Genomic DNA, 19,086 nt, shown 5'->3' on the forward strand with positions numbered 1-19,086 from the left:
AGAGGAATGTGCCTGAATTAGGAAATATAACATAAGAATGGGATTTTTGGTGGAACGGCCACTTAAGAAGAGGTCAAAGGTCACTAATTAGCTATTTTTCGATTTTACTGAAAATGATTTTTCCATTATCTCATGATCTACTCCAGGTATATTACACAAAACTACATGGACATTTTTTATACTGCTAGGAGCAAAAATTTTAGACATAAAATTAACTAAGTTTTAGCTAAAACTATGACAGGGTTGAGTGATATTTTCGGTATTATTGAGATTATATCATACTTTTAGCTAAAACTTCATTTATTTTATGTCTCACATTTTTGCTCCTAGCAGTATAAAAAATGTCCATGTAGTTCTGTGTAAAATACCTGGAGTAGATCAGTAAAATCGAAAAATAGCTAATAAGGACCTTTGACCTCTTCTTAAGTGGCCGTTCCACCAAAAATCTGATTCTTAAGTTATATTTCCTAATTCTTGGCACATTCCTCTATCAAAAGCCATTGAAATGGAACTTGCACCTTCCATGTTGAATAAACCCATTTTGGGGGGTACTATGGATGGCTCCTCCTACCACACCCACCACTGGCGCAACTTAAGAATTGGGTTTCTGGGGTCTCCTAACCCTGTTATACACCACTAGGATGCCAAACCTTCCGCACCTTCCATGTTGAACAAAACCCACCTAGCTTCCGGACTAAATGATTCAGCAGAAGAGCTGTTTCCAACCAGAACCCTTTGTGTTCTATTGCTGATGTAAGATTGGATGAGTTGCATTGGGGCTATACTATATACCGGAAAACACCCTAAATAGGTAACCCAGAGAAGGGCTATACTATAAACCGAAAACTAACCCTTAACCTAACCCAGGCAAACAGAGGACCAGACTCTGGGTTACCTATTTAGGGTGCCAGTCTCCGGGTTACCTATTGAGGGTATTTTCCGGTATTTAGTGTGTTTTCCGGTACTTAGTGTTGTTTCCTTTGTTTTCCAGTATTAGTGTAACATGGTGTTTTCCGGTAGTTCTCCTGTGTTTTTCCAGTGTTTTCCAGTATATAGTATTGTCGTTGCAGTGCATCATCTTTAATTCCAAAGTCCGTTTCAAGCCGGTCTAACAGAATATGCCTGGAGGTCGGGTGTGCGATCCCTGCATTGGCCGAGAAAGTTCATCCAGATTTTCCGGCGTGGTTTCCCCTTGTCAGTGATGCAGGACGGAGGGCCTGACAAGGACAGCTGTCTAGTCATTCGGATGGGACGAAAAACCGAGGTCCCGTGTACATATTAGCGTGCACGTAAAAGATCCCTTGGCAGTTGGAATTTGATATAAGAGTAGGCCGTAGCGCCGCTGCCTGGGCAAAATTTCCCTCATAGCACACTGTATGGTGTATGCTCGTCTTCATTAGCCCAGTTTAGGAGCAGAACAGTAGGACGTTAAACCCCATTTCATTTCATTTCATTTCTAACAGAATATAGTGATCCACTGTGTCGAAGGCGGCTGATAGGTCTAACAGTATCAGTGAAACACAGTTGAGATTATCCATAGATGTGTGAATATCATTATGAACTCATAGTAATGCTGTTTCAGTGCTATGGTTCTTCCTGTATGCACCCTGAAAAGATTCCAGCAGTGCATTTCCGCAGTTTTGTATTGTTTCTGAATATCCCCTACTTTTTTTGAAGAGTATATAAAGAATCTGAAAAAGAAAAAATAATTCGGCAAAAAACTTGCTGAGTTATAACGAGAAACATTTCAACCGGACAAAATTTGCCGTTATCTGTTATGAATTAAATCAGTCAAAAACTTCCTAAGTAATAAAAACTAGGCAATACTTCATATCGGATGTTATTAATTTTGTCAACACTCTTAAAGAGAACAGAATTATTAACTAGGTTATCAGGGTAAACATTTCAACTGGGCAAAATTTTCTGTTTTAACAGTTTAATTTGCCGTTATTTGTTATGAATTAAATCGGTCAAAAACTTCCTAAGTAATAACAACTAGGCAATACTTCATATCGGATGTTATTAATTTTGTCAACACTCTTAAAGAGAACAGAATTATTAACTAGGTTATCAGGGCAAACATTTCAACCGGGCAAAATTTTCTGTTTTAACAGTTTAATTTGCCTGTAATTAGCAACCAATTTTTACAAAACTTGAAAAATAAGCTCCCACTGACCAGCTTAACCGTTGACCTGAATTTCTGCAGTTTTTTTTAAAAAATAAATTGAATAACGGGTATTTAATTTAATACAAACAAAATTGGATAAAATCTGACCAGGTTAAAAACGGAAATGTTTCAACCAGACATCACTTCACGTCAGGTGTAACTGACTTTGTCAAAAAGATGTAAGTATTATTGACTAAAGTATAACGGTACTAAACATTTCAACCGGGTAAAATTTCTTGTTTTTACATATTCACGGTCACCTTCTGTCACATGTCATGGGTTATATAAAGAATCTCAAAAAGGAAAAAGAATTATTAAAATCGGCAAAAGAGAGAGAAATGAGGTTTAACGTCCACTCAACACAAACTAGGTCATTTTGGGACTAACACATGGTTGAATTTTATTTCAATAATTCGCTTGCGCGTAGGGGTCCTTAGCTGTGGAAGGAAACCGGAGGACCCGGAGAAAATCCACGATGTTAGACAGGTGACCCTACACCTTGTTACATACAACCAGGAAATAGAAACGACGTCAGTTGACTCAATGACAGACCTTATGATACAGCGTGCACATGCTAAACATTCAGCCATCCAACCCCGCTAAAATCTGCAAAAAACTTGTTGAGTTATAGCGAGAAACATTTCAACCGGGAAAAATTTATTGTTTTAACAGTTTATTTTGCACAGTACCTTAGATTACCAACCGATTATTAGAAAACTTGAAAAATAGGCACCCACTGACCAGCTTAATCGTTTGCGATCAACGATTGACCTGAATTGTAAGTTTTGCACTTTTTTGAAAAAAATGGATTGAATGGTGTCACTTTAATGAACAAATAAGCCAACAACTGAATTGAATGGTGTCACTTTAATAAACAAATTAGCCAACAACTGACTGAGTTACAACGAGAAATATTTCAACAAGGCATCACTTCACGTCGGATGTTACTGATGTTGTCAAGAATGTTTAAAACAAAAAGAAATTATTAAAATCGCCCAAAAAGGCACTGAGTTATAACAAGAAACATTTCAACCGGACAAAATTTCCCGTAACATTTCATAAGTTGCAGAGAACCTTTCGTTACCAACCGATTTTGATAAAACTTTTAAAATAAGCAACCAATGTCCAAGTTCAACATTTGACCTGATAAAAATTTCTTAGGTAGTACATCAAAAAATTCCAAGCCAATCTGACCTATTTTTGTCGATTTTTTTAAAAATTTGATCCTTAAATTAAGGGGAAGATAACTTAGAAAATTGCTAATGCCTTCGTTGAAGTTGGATCAACCAGGTCTACTTACATTCTTAATTTTATGAAAATCGTACTAATATTCAAGAAGTTGTCATGTTGGTTTTACTTACGGGATAAGATGTCAATGACGTAATATTCGAATTTCAAAAGTCGGAAATAGCAGATTTAAAGTAAATGTTTTAAGGTACTCAAAGAAAAAAGAATTAGTAAAATAGATCAAATAGTCACAAAGTTACAGCTATGTAGGTCAATTTTATCATCAGTAAATTTCGGTGATTTCGGATTCGTAAAACATTTTGAAAATATATTGGTACCAAAACCACCACACATATTTGGAAGGAGGCTAACCAGAAATGTATTAATTTCAGAAATAGGAGACGAATTCCCAAAACTGCGGTTGGTTTCAATTATTTTCAAGCTGTTAATGGGAAATTTTCACTCGTAAACAACTTTTGCACGAAAAAAGTCAAAGGTGAAATTCGAATTTTTGAAATATTCACATACCAAAAATTCGACCATGAGCCAGGCTATCCTGAAATGTATTAATTTCAGAAATAGGAGACGCATTGAACATACTATGGCCTATTGTGTTTGTTTACAAGCCCGTTAATGTCGATTTTTCACTATTTTTCATATTCACTTCAAAATGGTGACCGTCAGTTGACCTAAATCAAATTTCTCCTCTGAACGTTTTTTAGGCATTCCTTCAAAGATTCAGAAAATGTAACTCCCATGTCTGTAAGTATAATAGCACAAAAGCCTCGGGGATTTTTCACGTTTCAAGATGGTGGCACTTCCGGTTCAATCAATAGACTTCAAAATTTCCAGGGCAATCGGACCTATATTTTGTCGTCAATTTTTTTTAAAAGTTTGATCCTTATTTTCTCAAAGGGGAGATAACTTAGAAAATTTCTAATGCCTTCGTTGAAGTTGGATCAACCAGGTCTACTTACATTCTTAATTTTATGAAAATCATACTAATATTCAAGAAGTTATCATGTTGGTTTTATTTCCGGGATGAGCTGTCAATGACGTAATATTCGAATTTCGAAAAATCGGAAATAGCAGATTTAAAGTAAATGTTTTAAGGTACTCAAAGAAAAAAGAATTAGCAAAATAGATCACAAAGTCACAAAGTTAAGCTGTGTAGGTCAATTTTTTCATTAGTAAATTTCTGTGATTTTGGATTCGTAAAACGTTTTGAAAATATGTTTATTCCAAGGCCAGCATCCATTCTTGGAAGGGGACTAATCAGAAATGTAATAATTTCGGAAATGTAATATTTTCAAGCCGTTAATGGAAATTATTCACTTCTAAACAACTGTGTCGGCACGAAAAACGTCAAGGACGGTAATTGGATTTTTGAAATATTCAAATACCAAACGTTCGACCATGAGCCAGGCTATCCTGAAATGTGTTAATTTCAGAAATAGGAGACCCACTGAACATACTACGGCCTATTGTGTTTATTTACAAGCCCGTTAACGTAGATTTTTCACTATTTTTATACGCCCACATTTTCATGTGGACGTCGCCCCTGTCCGTCCATCCGTCCACAATTTGTTTGTGGACACTCTACAGGTCACAATTCTTATCTGATTTTAACGAAACTTGAAATATAGGTGTATCTCCAAAAGATCTTGGCTGCTTTCAATATTGGCATGTATCGGATCGAAACTTCATGGACTATGGCCCCTGTTTGTACGAAAAATCACGTTTTTGGCTTGTGGACCCTATAGAGGTCACAATTTTTATCAGATTTTGTTGAATCTTGAAATGTAAGTTTATAACCCAAAGATCTCGGTTCCTTTCGATAATCGCGCATATCAGACCGTAACTTCTTGAATTATGGCCCATGATTATACGAAAAATCGTGTTTTTAGCTTGTGGACCCTATAGAGGTCATAATTTTTATCCGATTTAAAAAAACGTATTATTATATCACCGTTACACCATAAGGACAACTGAGTTCAAATTTCGTGAAAATCGGCCTAAAATTGACAGACAAAATGGCCGCCGTTCGTTCTCAAATAGCGTAAAAATATGGTATATCAAGGTTGTGGACCCTATAGAGGTCACAATTTTTATCTGATTTTGTTGAAACTTGAAATGTAAGTTTATAACCCAAATATCGCGCATATCGGACCGTAACTTCCTGAATTATGGCCCGTGATTGTACGAAAAATCGCGTTTTTAGCTTGTGGACCCTATAGAGGTCATAATTTTTATTCAATTTAAAAAAACGTATTATTATATCACCATTACACCCTAAGGACGACTGAGTTTGAATTTCGTGAAAATCGGCCCAAAATTGACAGACAAAATTGCTGCCCTTCGTTCTCAAATAGCGTAAAAATTGGGTATTTCAAGGTTGTGGACCCTATATAGGTCACAATTTTTATCCGATTTTGTTGAAACTTGGAATGTAAGTTTATAACCCAAAGATCTCGGTTCCTTTCGATATTCGCGCATATCGGACCATAACTTCCTGAATTATGGCCCGTGATTGTACGAAAAATCGCGTTTTTAGCTTGTGGACCCTATAGAGGTCATAATTTTTATCCGATTTAAAAAAACGTATTATTATATCACCGTTATGTGAAAATCGTCCCAAAAGTGACAGACAAAATGGCCGCCCCTCGTTCTCAAATAGCTTAAAAATATGGTATATCAAGGTTGTGGACCCTATAGAGGTCACAATTTTTATCCGATTTTGTTGAAACTTGAAATGTAAGTTTATAACCCAAAGAATTTGCTTCCTTTCGATATTTGCTCATATCAAATTGTAATTTCCTGAATTATGGCCCTTGATTGTAGGAAAAATCACTTTCTTTTTAGTTTGTTCTCTAGCCATCTCTCGAAAATGTGGGCGTATTCTGCCTGGCAGCCGCTGGTTATCCGATTTTGTTGAAACTTGAAATGTAAGTTTATAACCCAAAGATCTCGGTTCCTTTTGATATTCGCGCATATCGGACCGTAACTTCCTGAATTATGGCCCCTGATTGTACGTAAAAACACGTTTTTTGGCTTGTGGACCCTATAGAGGTCATAATTTTTATCCGATTTAAAAACCGTATAATTATATCACCGTTAAACCCTAAGGACGACTTAGTTCGAATTTCGTGAAAATCGGCCAAAAACTGACAGATAAAATGGCCGCCCTTCGTTCTCAAATAGCGTAAAAATATGGTATATCAAGGTTGTGGACCCTATAGAGGTCACAATTTTTATCCGATTTTGTTGAAACTTGAAATGTAAGTTTAAAACTCAAAGATCTTGGTTCCTTTCGATATTTGCGCATAACGATTTGTAATTTCCTGAATTATGGCCCTTGATGATAGGAAAAATCACTTTCGTTTTAGCTTGTTTTCTATCCATCTCTCGAAAATGTGGGCGTATCCTGCCTGGCAGCCGCTGGTTCATATTCACTTCAAAATGGTGACTATCAGTTGACCTAAATCAAATTTTTTCTGCTCTGAACGTTTTTTAGGCATTCCAATGTCTGTAAATATAATATCGCAAAAGCCTTAGGGACTTTTCACGTTTCAAGATGGTGGCACTTCCGGTTCTATCGATAGACCTCATATTTTGTGTACGCAACAGGAATTCCTCAGCTAGTACAGAAAAAAATGGCCATCTGACCTATATTTAGTCGATTTTTATTAAAACTTTGATCCTTAATTTCTCCAAGGAGAGATAAGTTATGACATATCTAGTGGTCTCGTTGAAGTTGGGTCAATGGGATCTACATAATTCTAAATTTCATGAAAATCGTAACAATATTAAAGAAGTTGTCAATGCTGTTTTACTTCCGGGACGAAATGTCAATGACGTAATTTTCGAAATTCGAAAATAGCAGATTTGAAGTAAATATTTCAGGAATCAGACAGGAAGTGTGTCATACAATAGCCCATTCATCGAGCTACCAAACGATACTTTAGATGTTTTGATCCGGTCACACCTGACGGTGAAATCACGATTTTTAAAAGAGCACCGATTTTTACTGTTTTTTTTTTAAATATGAATATTTTTTTCGACTACTACCGGTTTACGGATCATTGTCGGGATAGATTTAACAAGTGGTATGGGAACTTAACTTCCTGTACCAAAAGTTTCTGAAAGATCCATTGGACAGTTTTTAAAAAAGAGGAAAATATGAAGATATTTAACGATATTTAGCAAATAATTGGTAGTCTGATCCCAATGTGTTACCTCCCTTATACCATTAGAAGCAGATTTACAAATATAACTATTTTTCAGCTTTTTTTCAAAGATTGTGGCCCTTTTTGGACCATTTATACTATATTGAGGCTTTTAAATTTGGATTCACACCCTAGACCACCATAAGGACTCTAAGTAACAGAAGTTTAAGAAAGGAAATAAGAGTAGTTTTTGAGATAAGTGTCTGAATAGGCTCCAAAAAGGAAAATACTAGATTTTCAGTGTCCCATAATATATTGCCTAACAAGCGAATTTGTACCATTTGGATGCCAGGAGCCATAAATTAATTAAGAACGTTCTGTGTGTGAAATAGGTTTACTTGACGTATGCTTCTACCTAACTGATATCGCAGACAAGAAATTAGTGTTCATCTAATCTGGACTTATAGGACTCTTTGAGTAACAGAAGTTTAAGAAAAGAAATCATAAAAGTAGTTTTGGAGTTAAAAGTGTCTAAATAGGCTCTAAAAAGGAAAATACTACATTTTCGGCATCCCATAATCTATTACCTCACCATTGCATTTGTATCATTTGGATGTCAAATAATAGCCCATTATTAAAGCTAACCACCGATACCTTCGTAGTCCCTTTTTTCGCTAGAGCACCATTTTTTTTTTTTACTTTTTATGATAAGCTTCCGGCTTTTGGATCATTGTCGGGATAATTTTAATGAGTTAAGTAGATACTTAACTTCCTGTAACAGAACTGTCAGAAACATCCATTGAGTATTTTTTGGAAAAAAAGATAAATAAAAGTATTTTCAATTTGTCGATTTTTCAACTGTTTTCAAAGATTGAGGCCATTTTTGGGCCAAAGATTGAGGCCATTTTTGGACCACCTATATTATTTCAATGTTTTCATTTTTGGATTCACACTCTAGACCACCGATAGGAATTTGAGTAAAAAAAGTTTAAGAAAAATTGTAGGCGTCATTTTCGAGAAAAAGGGCGTCTAAGAATGCTCAAAAAAGGAAAATACTAGATTTTCGGCGTACCATAATTTATTTCCTAACCATCGATTTCGTATCATTTAGCCACTTTAATTGTTTCAGTCCGCAACAGCGCCAAATTTTTTACCTTTTTTTTTCTTTTTTTGAACAACTTCCGGTATACGAATCATTGTCGAGATAGTTTTAACAACTGGTTTAGGAACTTGAATGGTAGCAGGGCTCTTTTATTATATACTATAATATCTGATCAGATAAAATCCCCCCTGAGAAATCCTATGTTCAAAATGTCAAAATGTCGAAAATTAAATTTCAATAACTCAATACATATTATACATGGTTAGAATCGTAATTAGGACAGCTATCTGAATGTATAACTTTTTTTGAAAATCTGTTAAAATAAAGAAATAATAGTGCATTTTCTAAAACGTGACGATTTTTCAACTTTTTTCGATTTTCAGTCCGTTATTTTACCTATTCCAGACATTTCAAAGTCTTATTTGATGGATTCATTTACAGAGTCGGATAAATGTGTTTCAGTGAAACCAAAAATATCGAAGTCTTCAAGAAGTAATTTGAGTTCCACTGTTTTGTTTATAAAATGACAAACATTTAAATGTCCCTTTCTTGGTCAAATAATTATACATACCAGTATTTGTTATATCTCCCCGGTCATATATCTCAAGGATTGCATCGGATTTAACTTAGATTAAAATATACACATACAAATCTAATCAAAGACGTTTTATTCATCTCTTGTATAAACGTAACTCTAACAATAAAGGGGTACAACAATTGAAATAGTGATCACGTGATTCATAAGTAACCTTATATAGAATACATACATATTCATCAGACACTACAATTCCTCCCTTTCTACTTTAAGAGTAATCTACATGTATTGCTTTTAAATCTACAAATATTATACCTATGAATAATAAAAAAGAATTGAAAACAAATATTGTAATTATAATGTAAACACTACATGCATAATGATAAAATATAAAGTTTCAGTAAATGAATATTGTAGATAAATCCTTGGATTAAGAATTATTATAATACTCGAAGACTATTCAAATACAAACATGCAACAAACAAATTAACAATCGTCATTTGACCATATCAAAATCTTGATACCTATTAGGCATTCTTCTCAATCTAGTACTAGTAGGCATTCTTCTCAATCTAGTACTAGTAGGACGTAAATTACATTCACGTTCTGACTTATGTAAATCAGTAGAAGATTGAGTACTATCCTGATTAGGTATACTATCTTGATGTACAACATTTTCATTAACATCACTCTGATCTAACACAGTATTACTGCTATCATTTTGACCAGTTGTCTTTTCAACAATAATATCATCAAAATCAAACATTCTATTATTTTTAGACTCAGAGCTTGTAGAACTTTCACCATTATAGAAATCATTAGTACTTTAATTCAACTTATCAATAAACTTTTTAACATGCATAGAATTTCTCTTGTACCTCACACCTTGTTCATTTTCTACAGTTACACTATTACCATGTTTAGATATGACATGATATGGATTAGCTTCAAAATTTGCCATTAACTTATTCTCAGGCTTTTGTTTCAATAAAACTAAATCACCCTCCTTAACATTACTTTCACAAGCTTTTCTCTTACAGTCAGTATATATTTTCCCTTTCCCTTTACGCTCGGAATCATAATCCCTAACAGCTAAATCATCAGAGGAATAATCAAAATCATCCAATGCTGGCAATTTTGTTCTAAGTTTACGTTTAAACATTAATTCTGCAGGGCTAACACCAGTAGTACTATGAGGTGTGGTTCTATACATCATAAGATATTCACTTAATTCCTCATGCCACTCTCGTTCAATTTGTGCAATTTTCAGTCGCTTAAGCAATGAACTATTCTGTCGCTCAACCTATGCTTAATATCATTACATTCTAAATAATCCTTAAATTGGTCACTAATAAATTGAGGACCGTTATCAGTGGTAACAGATAATGGTAACCCATGCATAAGAAACATTCTCTTAAGACTAGCGATAATATTATCAGATGATGTGGACTTCATCCATTCCACTTCAATATAACGACTATAATAATCTACAACAACAAATAAATGATCACCTGAAGGTAAAGATGGAGTCATCAAATCTGCTGCTATATGTTGCCAAGGTCCATTAGGTAAATCAGTAGTTTTCAATGGTTCCGGAGATTGTGTTACGCTAACAATTTGACATGACTTACATGATTTACAAAAATTATCTACATCTTTATCTATACCGGGCCACCAAACCTTAGATCTTAAATGTCTCTTCATGACAACAATACCAGGATGTCCTTCGTGTGATAATGCTAAGACAGTATCTCTTAATTTGTTAGGAACAAGAATTCTAGTACCTCTTAATATTAAATATCCTATTACACAAAGCTCATTTCTAATTGCCAAATAAAATTTATTCTTAACTTATGCCATTCACCAGTTTTAATACAATCTCTTAAAATTTAACAATTCTTCGTCCTTAGAAGCAATGCGTTCAATTTCACGAGTAGATAGTGCTTTTGGTGTAGACATTTCTGCAACAAATTTAACATAATAATGATCTTCAGTTGAGCTATTCTTAAAATTATGGTTTTGACTTAACCTTGATAGACAATCAGCAATATTGTCTGAGCCCTAAATATAATGAACATTATATGTATAAGGTTGGAGTCAAAATACCCAACGTTCTATCCTTGCGCTTGGCTTAGATCGCTTGGAATAAATAAATTCAAGAGGCTTATGATCAGTTAGCAAATCAAAATTGGTACCATATAAATACATATGAAAACGTTCACATGTCCAAACTATACCCAACGCTTCTTTCTCAGTTTGTGAATATTTCTTTTTGATTTCGGTAAGTGATCTACTTGCATAACAAATAACCCTATGTTCAGCTTGCTGTTCTTGAATCAAAATTCTGCCTAAACCCACAGGACTAGCATCAGTAATAACAAAAGGTCTATCATGCCTATTAAAATAACCTAATGTACATGCACATGCCAAAGATTGCTTTAAATTATTAAACAAATCTTCCTGTTCATATTCCCAAACAAAAGGTTCATTTTTCTTAGTTAATTTTCTCAAAGGTTCTGCAATAGTTGATGTAACGGGCACTATAATTAACAAGACCTAAGAATGAACGCACCTCTGAAGCACTCTGAGGTCGTCTCGCTTCAGTCACAGCTTCAATTTTAGATTTTGTAGGGCCTATACCTCGTGCTGATAACAAATGTCCCATAAATTCTAATTTTGGCATATTAAATTTACATTTCCCTTTATTCAAGGTAAGTCCCAGTTCCTCGATTCTTTGTAGAAGTTTTTCAAGTCTCTCGTCGTGTTCTTTTTCTGTTTTACCATGCACAATAATATCGTCAAAAATGTTCCTAACTCCTTCCAAGCCTTGGAGAGCTTGTTGAATAACCCGTTGATACATTTCTGGAGCACACGATATCCCAAACATTAATCTTTTGTATCTATAAAGTCCCATATGGGTTACAAACATCGTTATTGGCCTTGAAATTCTTGTGTAAACCGTGGAACGCAGATAAAATATCAAGCTTACTAAATACAGTACTTTCATTTAAATTGTGTAGAATTTCGTCCACCATGCCTGTCTCATGTCAATACACAATCTAATTTCTCCATTAGATTTAGGTACAACGATACATGGAGAAATCTACGGTGTTGGGCCTTGAACTTTTTCGATAACATCTAAACGTTCAAGTTCTTTTATTTTAGCTTCCAGTTTAGGTCTAATGTTAAATCCCTCTCTTCTCAACGGTTGTGCCACAGGTTTCATTGTGTTATCAATGGGTAACATTAACTGAAAGTTTTTTAGTTTGCCCAAAACCCCAAAACATGATTTGTATTTATCAAAAATGTCAACCTTTCCCCTCACAGAGTGAACATAATTAAGTTGTAACACATTCAGTTCTATGGCTGTGTCTCTTCCCAATAAAGTCTGACCCTTTTCTTTTATTACATAAATTGTTGCTTCGGTTGATTTATTTCCAACTCTCAACAAAGTTGTAAAACACCCAATCACTGTCAATGGTTGGTCACTTCCAACGGATAAAGTTTCTTATTTGAAAATGATTCTCGACACTTAATCTTCTTATGTTTTAATTGCTCCCAATGTTCTTGATCCATAACATTACAACTAGCACCTGAATCCGGAATCATTTCAACACTTGGAACGTTGCCAATATCAACTAAAACTTTCGGCTGTTTATTATACTCAAAACTAAATATATAATCATCTTCTTCGCATACTCTTAAATATCGAAATTCGTCTGCCATCCTATCTTCTCTGTCTCTTTCCGACTGAACGAATTTTAATCTGTATTTGTTTTTCATGTCTTCGGAATGATTCCTGTATTTATAGTCGTGACGACCTTGATCGGAAAAATTGGGTCTTGCACCAGATTGCTGGTAGCGTGGTTGTCCACGTGTCGGCGGTGGGGTTGATTTTGACCTAGTTTTACAACAGCTAGCATAATGACCATAGTCATGGCACTTATAACATTTAAAGGAGCTAAATCGCTAACATTTGGGACCTAGAAATTCACAAAAGTGGGTCGCAACGCATATAATACTGTAATATGAATGTATATAAACTGATTTACATTTAATGGTTTCCGTTTTTACTCCAATTTCAAATCAGTTATGTTCGGCGAAATAAGTCAGCAATCTCAATCGAGTGCAAATTTCTAGCGTCTAGTTATTCTAGTCTACATAACTCCATTTGATTTGGTGCAATGTGTCTAGCCTCGTCCCTCGAGTCTCTCAATACAACTGGGCCTGAAGCGCATTATGGTACACAATTCGTGTACCAATGTTAAAAAATTATTTTATCTTAAATATCGGATATCAGAAGCTCATCTTTTCCCGGTAAGTTTACATCATCAATGTTGATTTAAATTGACCAATAATTTGTGTTTTCGATGTCGAGGATTTTGAGTTACGGACTTAGGTCCTATAAGGTGTATCGCTGCACATGTTCCATCACTCTGTTTGTGTCCCATATTATCGCATCTGTAACACTTCATTTCAAAATTATTCAGTCTATAGTTCGATTCAAGTGGACGTCTTCCAAAATTCCCTCTAGATCCATACAAAATTCGATTTATTTCGGTCTTTCCGCCATTTGCAGGTTTATCAAAATTTTCCACTTGTCTCTGTGTTGCTTCCATTGTTCTGGCAAGTGTTTGTAGGTCAGTCAAACATAAGCCTTGCCCTCGTTCCAAACATTTCCTCCGCAAATCGTGCGACGTGCACATTTGAATAACTTGATTCCAAATTTCTTCTTCAACATGGGCAAAGCCACAGGCGTCGTCGCGCAAACGTAATCGAGTTACAAATTGGTCCACGGTTTCGTTAGGAAATTGATAAAGTTTCCTAAACAAGTGTCTTTCATACGGCGTGTTTATTTGTGGAGCAAAATAGCCATCCAATAATCTCAAAGCCACGACGCATACGTTGTCGTCTTCTCCTGGTTCGGGAACATCAAAGGTGAAAAAAATGTCTTGCATCTGTATACCACCACAGTGCAATAATAACGATTTCTTCTGTGCATTGCTACGAATTCCTTTCCCATCAATAAAAAGTTCAAAAGCACGCTTCCACTTGGGCCATCTTGTCCCCACGGACGTTGGATCCCCCGAACAATGAAAATTTGGAATTCCACCAATTTCTGTAGGAATATAGCCTGCCATACTTCTTCTTTTCCGTGAAAATTTACCGCGTCACCAATTTTTATATCTCCCCGGTCATATATCTCAAGGATTGCATCGGATTTAACTCAGATTAAAATATACACATACGAATCTAATCAAACACGTTTTATTCATCTCTTGTATACCCGCAACTCTAATTAACAATAGAGGGGTACAACAATTGAAATAGTGATCACGTGATTAATAAGTAACCTTATATCAGACACTACAGTATTGAAAACAAAAAACACTAACTAATTACAATTTTGCATTTAAAATGAGATAATTAAAGTCTTTAGTACTTTGCGCATGGTCATTTAAAGTGTATGGATGTGTCTATTAGTAGCTGCGTTGTTGATTGACTATGCTAGTAGACTTATCTATAGCTGAATTACAGGTACTAGTTGATTTATCACAAATTAATTTTGTTGAAGATGAATTTATAAGAAGTTTATTTTGGGCTGATATAAGAAAATTAACTTTATCCGATAGTTCTGTAATCTGATTAATAATTGTGGAAAGGGTGTTGGAATTGTTTTGTTCAAGTACATGTATATTTGATGACAATTTTTCATTTGTTGTGACTGGATTCGTAATTGGCGCTTGAGGAACGTTGTGCAATTTAGAGACTTGTTTTCCTTTAACGGCGTACTTGTAACAAGTTGTTGGACATTTGAAAGTGACAATACGGAAGGTAGGCTATCACCAAGAGCACAAATATTATTGGTATTATTAAGTTTACAGTATGGTTGAAATTGAAAAATATTAGTATCAACCCATGTTGAACTGCCCCTTCCTTGAATGTGTAGCTTATTGTACTGGTTGTAGAAGGTAATTAACTGTCGGTTTCTTGGAATATGAACATGATGCTGCCTTTTCCACTACCGGTATCTTAATTATTTTTAAACAGTATGTGAGAACTGGCACACGATGAGATAAATTTTTTATAAGAGTTCACTCAGTGGAACTGAATAACAATGGATGTGGAATATTCAGTATAGCCATATATTGTATACACTATAGATAGAGTTGACAAGAGTTGTTGATAACGGTTGATATAGATAAGGGCTACTCAACAGAGCATCGGAATCACAATCACTATGCAATTCATCTGATTTAATAAACTTAAAAATAGAGGCGTTGAAGGATATTTCAGAGTCTTTCAGAGAATCATGGTCAACAGTTTTAATACAGAAAGAAGATCTATTCATGTTGAAATCATCCAAACTAGGCCTATTAGATCTAAGTACCATAGGGGCTATAGGCCTATGTCTATTATTAAATTATTGACAATTCAATTGTTGACCGATAATATCGCCGTTATTATAAATAGTTAAATAATTTAAGATCTATTCTAATAATAATATTATACTCATATGGTGCATATTGACCTAACTAAGCACTAGCTAGCTCAAAAGAGAAATTAATAAGATCTCTGGTACAAATATCTTGGGTACAACTATGAAATGTTCAAATCAGTTCCATCGATGGTGGCCATGTTGAAAAAGTTTGACAGTAGGCCTACGGCCGACCGGTCAAATGTAAACATACTCATAGTCATAATTACGCAGAACAGTAAAACTTCTATATAACTCACATCAAAACGTTCGCCACATTATAATAAGTTGTAAATATCAGCAAATTTCTAAATAGTTAAAGATACATTATGGGAGATTCGATAACGAGTTGGGAGTTCTCACTAATAGTTAAAAACTAGATAATGTAAAGGCAATTTGCTGAAAATTTCATTCAAATTGATCCACTATGAACCGAGAACTAAGCGGTTGAAATTTCTGCCTAGCCTCGATCATCATTACTAAAGTCAATACGATAAACAGCATAGTCTCGATTATCCATTTAATCGTTAAATTGAGAAGGAGAGTTATGCAGTAAATCGGCCCATAATCCACTAAAGATCGCAGGCTAACATAACCATCTAGAGTTGATTATGGTCTGGATAGGTTAATTAATGTCTAATTAATAATTTAGATAACATTTTAGGCCTAAAGAAAGACCTGCAATAGACAGTTTTAGCTCTTGCAGATCATCGGCAGATCATTGAAAATCAAACTCAGTGCCTTTTGAAGGCAACGGCTAACTCGCGCAGATTAACCTTTGAACAGAAATAATCAGAAATCCTGTGATTTTGTTTCCATGTTTTGTTAGAATTCTTTTTTTTTTCAGTTTCAGCTTCTGCACCGGCCTCTTTGAGGAGAATGCCACCACGACATATGTTTGATTCTGAATCTTCTACATCATTCATGGATTTTCTTCCAAGTTCACATCGAACAGAAAAATTACCAAGTATAAAAAGACAACCTAATTTAGGTATGGCATATTATGACACATTATAATACATTATGATAATTCTTCATAAGGAGATGTAAGTTTAGATCCTGATCAAGTCTTTCAAGATTTAAAAACCTTTTAGGTTTTGTTCATCATTTGATAACATATTTATACGTCCACATTTTCATGTGGATGTATATTATCGTCGCCCCTGTCTGTCTGTCCAATTTGTTTTTGGACACTCTACAGGTTACAATATTGTTATCCGATTTTGATGAAACTTGAGATTTAGGTTTATCTCCAAAGGATCTCGGTTCGGTTCCTTTCGATATTGGCATGTATCGGATCGAGATTTCATGGATTATGGCCCTTGATTGTACGAAAAATCACGTTTGTAGCTTGTGGACACTCTGAAGGTCACAATTTTCATCTCATTTTGATGAAACTTGAAGTGCATGTTTATAACACAAAGATCTTAGTTCCTTTCTATATTTGCGCATATCGAATCGTTAATTTCCTGAATTATGGCCCTTGATTGTACGAAAAAACTTGTGGTCCCTCTAGAGGTAACAATTTTTATCAGATTTAAAAAAACGTTTGAATATATCACTGTTACAATGTAATGATGGTTGAATGTAAAATTGAACCAAAACTGCCAGACAAAATGGCTGCCCCTTGTTCACAAATAGTGTAAATATATGGTATATCAAGGTTGTGGACCCTCTAGAGGACACAATTTTAATCGGATTTTGATGAAACTTGAATTACATGTTTATAACCCAAAGATTTTGGTTCCTGTTGATATTCACGCATATCGGATCGTAACTTTATTGTACGAAAAATCGCATTTTTAGCTTGTAGTCCCTCTAGAGGTAACAGTTTTTATCCGATTTAAAAAACGCTTTTGGGGGTCACGGTGGCTAAGTGGGTAAGACGCTGGCTCGCTAGCCTGGAGGTCGGGTTTTCGATCCCTGCATTGGCTGAGAAAGTTCATCCAGATTGTCTGGCATGGTTCCCCCTTGTCATTGGTGCAGGACGGAGGGCCTGACAAGGACAGCTGCCTATTTGTTTAAATGGGACGAAAAACCCAGGTCCCGTGTACACATTGGCATGCATGTAAATGATCCCTTGACAGTTGGAATTCGATATAAGAGTAGGCCATAGTGCCGTTTGAAGGTTGACCGGCCTTCCAGCTTTGTGCAATGATAAATATGTTTCATTAGCCCCCAGAGTTCTATATTAATGGGACTTAGTCAGAATGAGACGTTGAGAAAAGTAAATATAACTTTATTAATCAGCCATTACAACCAGAACGAGGCGCGCCCCCACGTCACAGTCACGTAACACAGGAGTACGTAACACAAACATTCGTAGCAGACAATAATGTTACATCCTTTCTGTTTTCAGAAAGAGCATATTCCTATATTAACTCAAATACCTATTCACACTATTCAAGAAACAAAACATTAAAACACAGTCTTATGTGTCAAAAATAATAATTTCACAAGAAACAGTTATTGAGTAATAAAGTCTTTCAAGTAACTCAGAGTTTTTATTTGACGACCAAAACGAGTTACAGATCTGTTTCTTGGTAATATTGCAGGTTGTATTTCAGGGTAATTCACAGCAGCAGGTTCATTATCCCGCGCCGAACGAAGTTAGGGAGGGATATTGAAATGGGGTTCGTCCGTCCGTCCGATTTCGTTTCCGGAGCATATCTCATTAACCGTTCAAGCATATCTCATTAACCGTTTAAGTTATCTTTCTGAAACTTTGCACACATATCAACCTATTACAGTAGTTGTGCCTTTTGCTATTTAGGAATTTCTGGGATTTATATTTTTTTGTGTTTCCATGGAAACAAAAATGACTTAGTTTTTGGTGTACAATTTTGTTTCCGGAGCATATCTCATAAACTGTTCAAGATATCTTTCTGAAACTTTGCACTCACATCAACCTATTACAGTAGTTGTGCCTTTTGCTATTAAGGAATTTCTGGGATTTATATTTTTTGTGTTTCCATGGAAACAAATTTGACTTAGTTTTTGGTGTATAATTTTGTTTCCGGAGCATATCTCATAAACCGTTCAAGGTATCTTTCTGAAACTTTGCACACACATCAACCTATTACAGTAGTTGTGCCGTTTGCTATTTAGGAATTTCTGACATTTTATTTTTTGTGTTTCCATGGAAACAAAAATGACTTAGTTTTTGGTGTACAATTTTGTTTCCGGAGCATAGCTTATAAACTGTTCAAGATATCTTCCTGAAACTTTGCACACACATCAACCTATTACAGTAGTTGTGCCTTTTGCTATTTAGGAATTTCTGGGATTTATATTTTTTGTGTTTCCATGGAAACAAATTTGACTTAGTTTTTGGTGTATAATTTTGTTTCCGGAACATATCTCATAAACCATTCAAGATATCTTTTTGAAACTTTGTACAGACATCTACCA

General features: G+C 35.0%; 1 protein-coding gene across 2 annotated transcripts in view; it reads left to right on the top strand.

Annotated features, from left to right (window-relative positions):
- The window catches only part of LOC126811185 (uncharacterized), a 245,703-nt gene that overhangs the window by 117,878 nt on the left and 108,739 nt on the right, over nucleotides 1-19,086 (top strand). For both annotated transcript variants that reach the window (XM_050536746.2, XM_050536747.2), the window contains exon 8: nucleotides 16,523-16,666. In XM_050536746.2, the coding sequence (XP_050392703.1) occupies nucleotides 16,523-16,666 (144 nt within the window). The remainder of the gene's footprint in view (nucleotides 1-16,522; nucleotides 16,667-19,086) is intronic.

This window comes from Patella vulgata, chromosome 2 (assembly GCF_932274485.2).
Source record: "Patella vulgata chromosome 2, xgPatVulg1.2, whole genome shotgun sequence".
Lineage (NCBI taxonomy): Eukaryota > Metazoa > Mollusca > Gastropoda > Patellidae > Patella > Patella vulgata.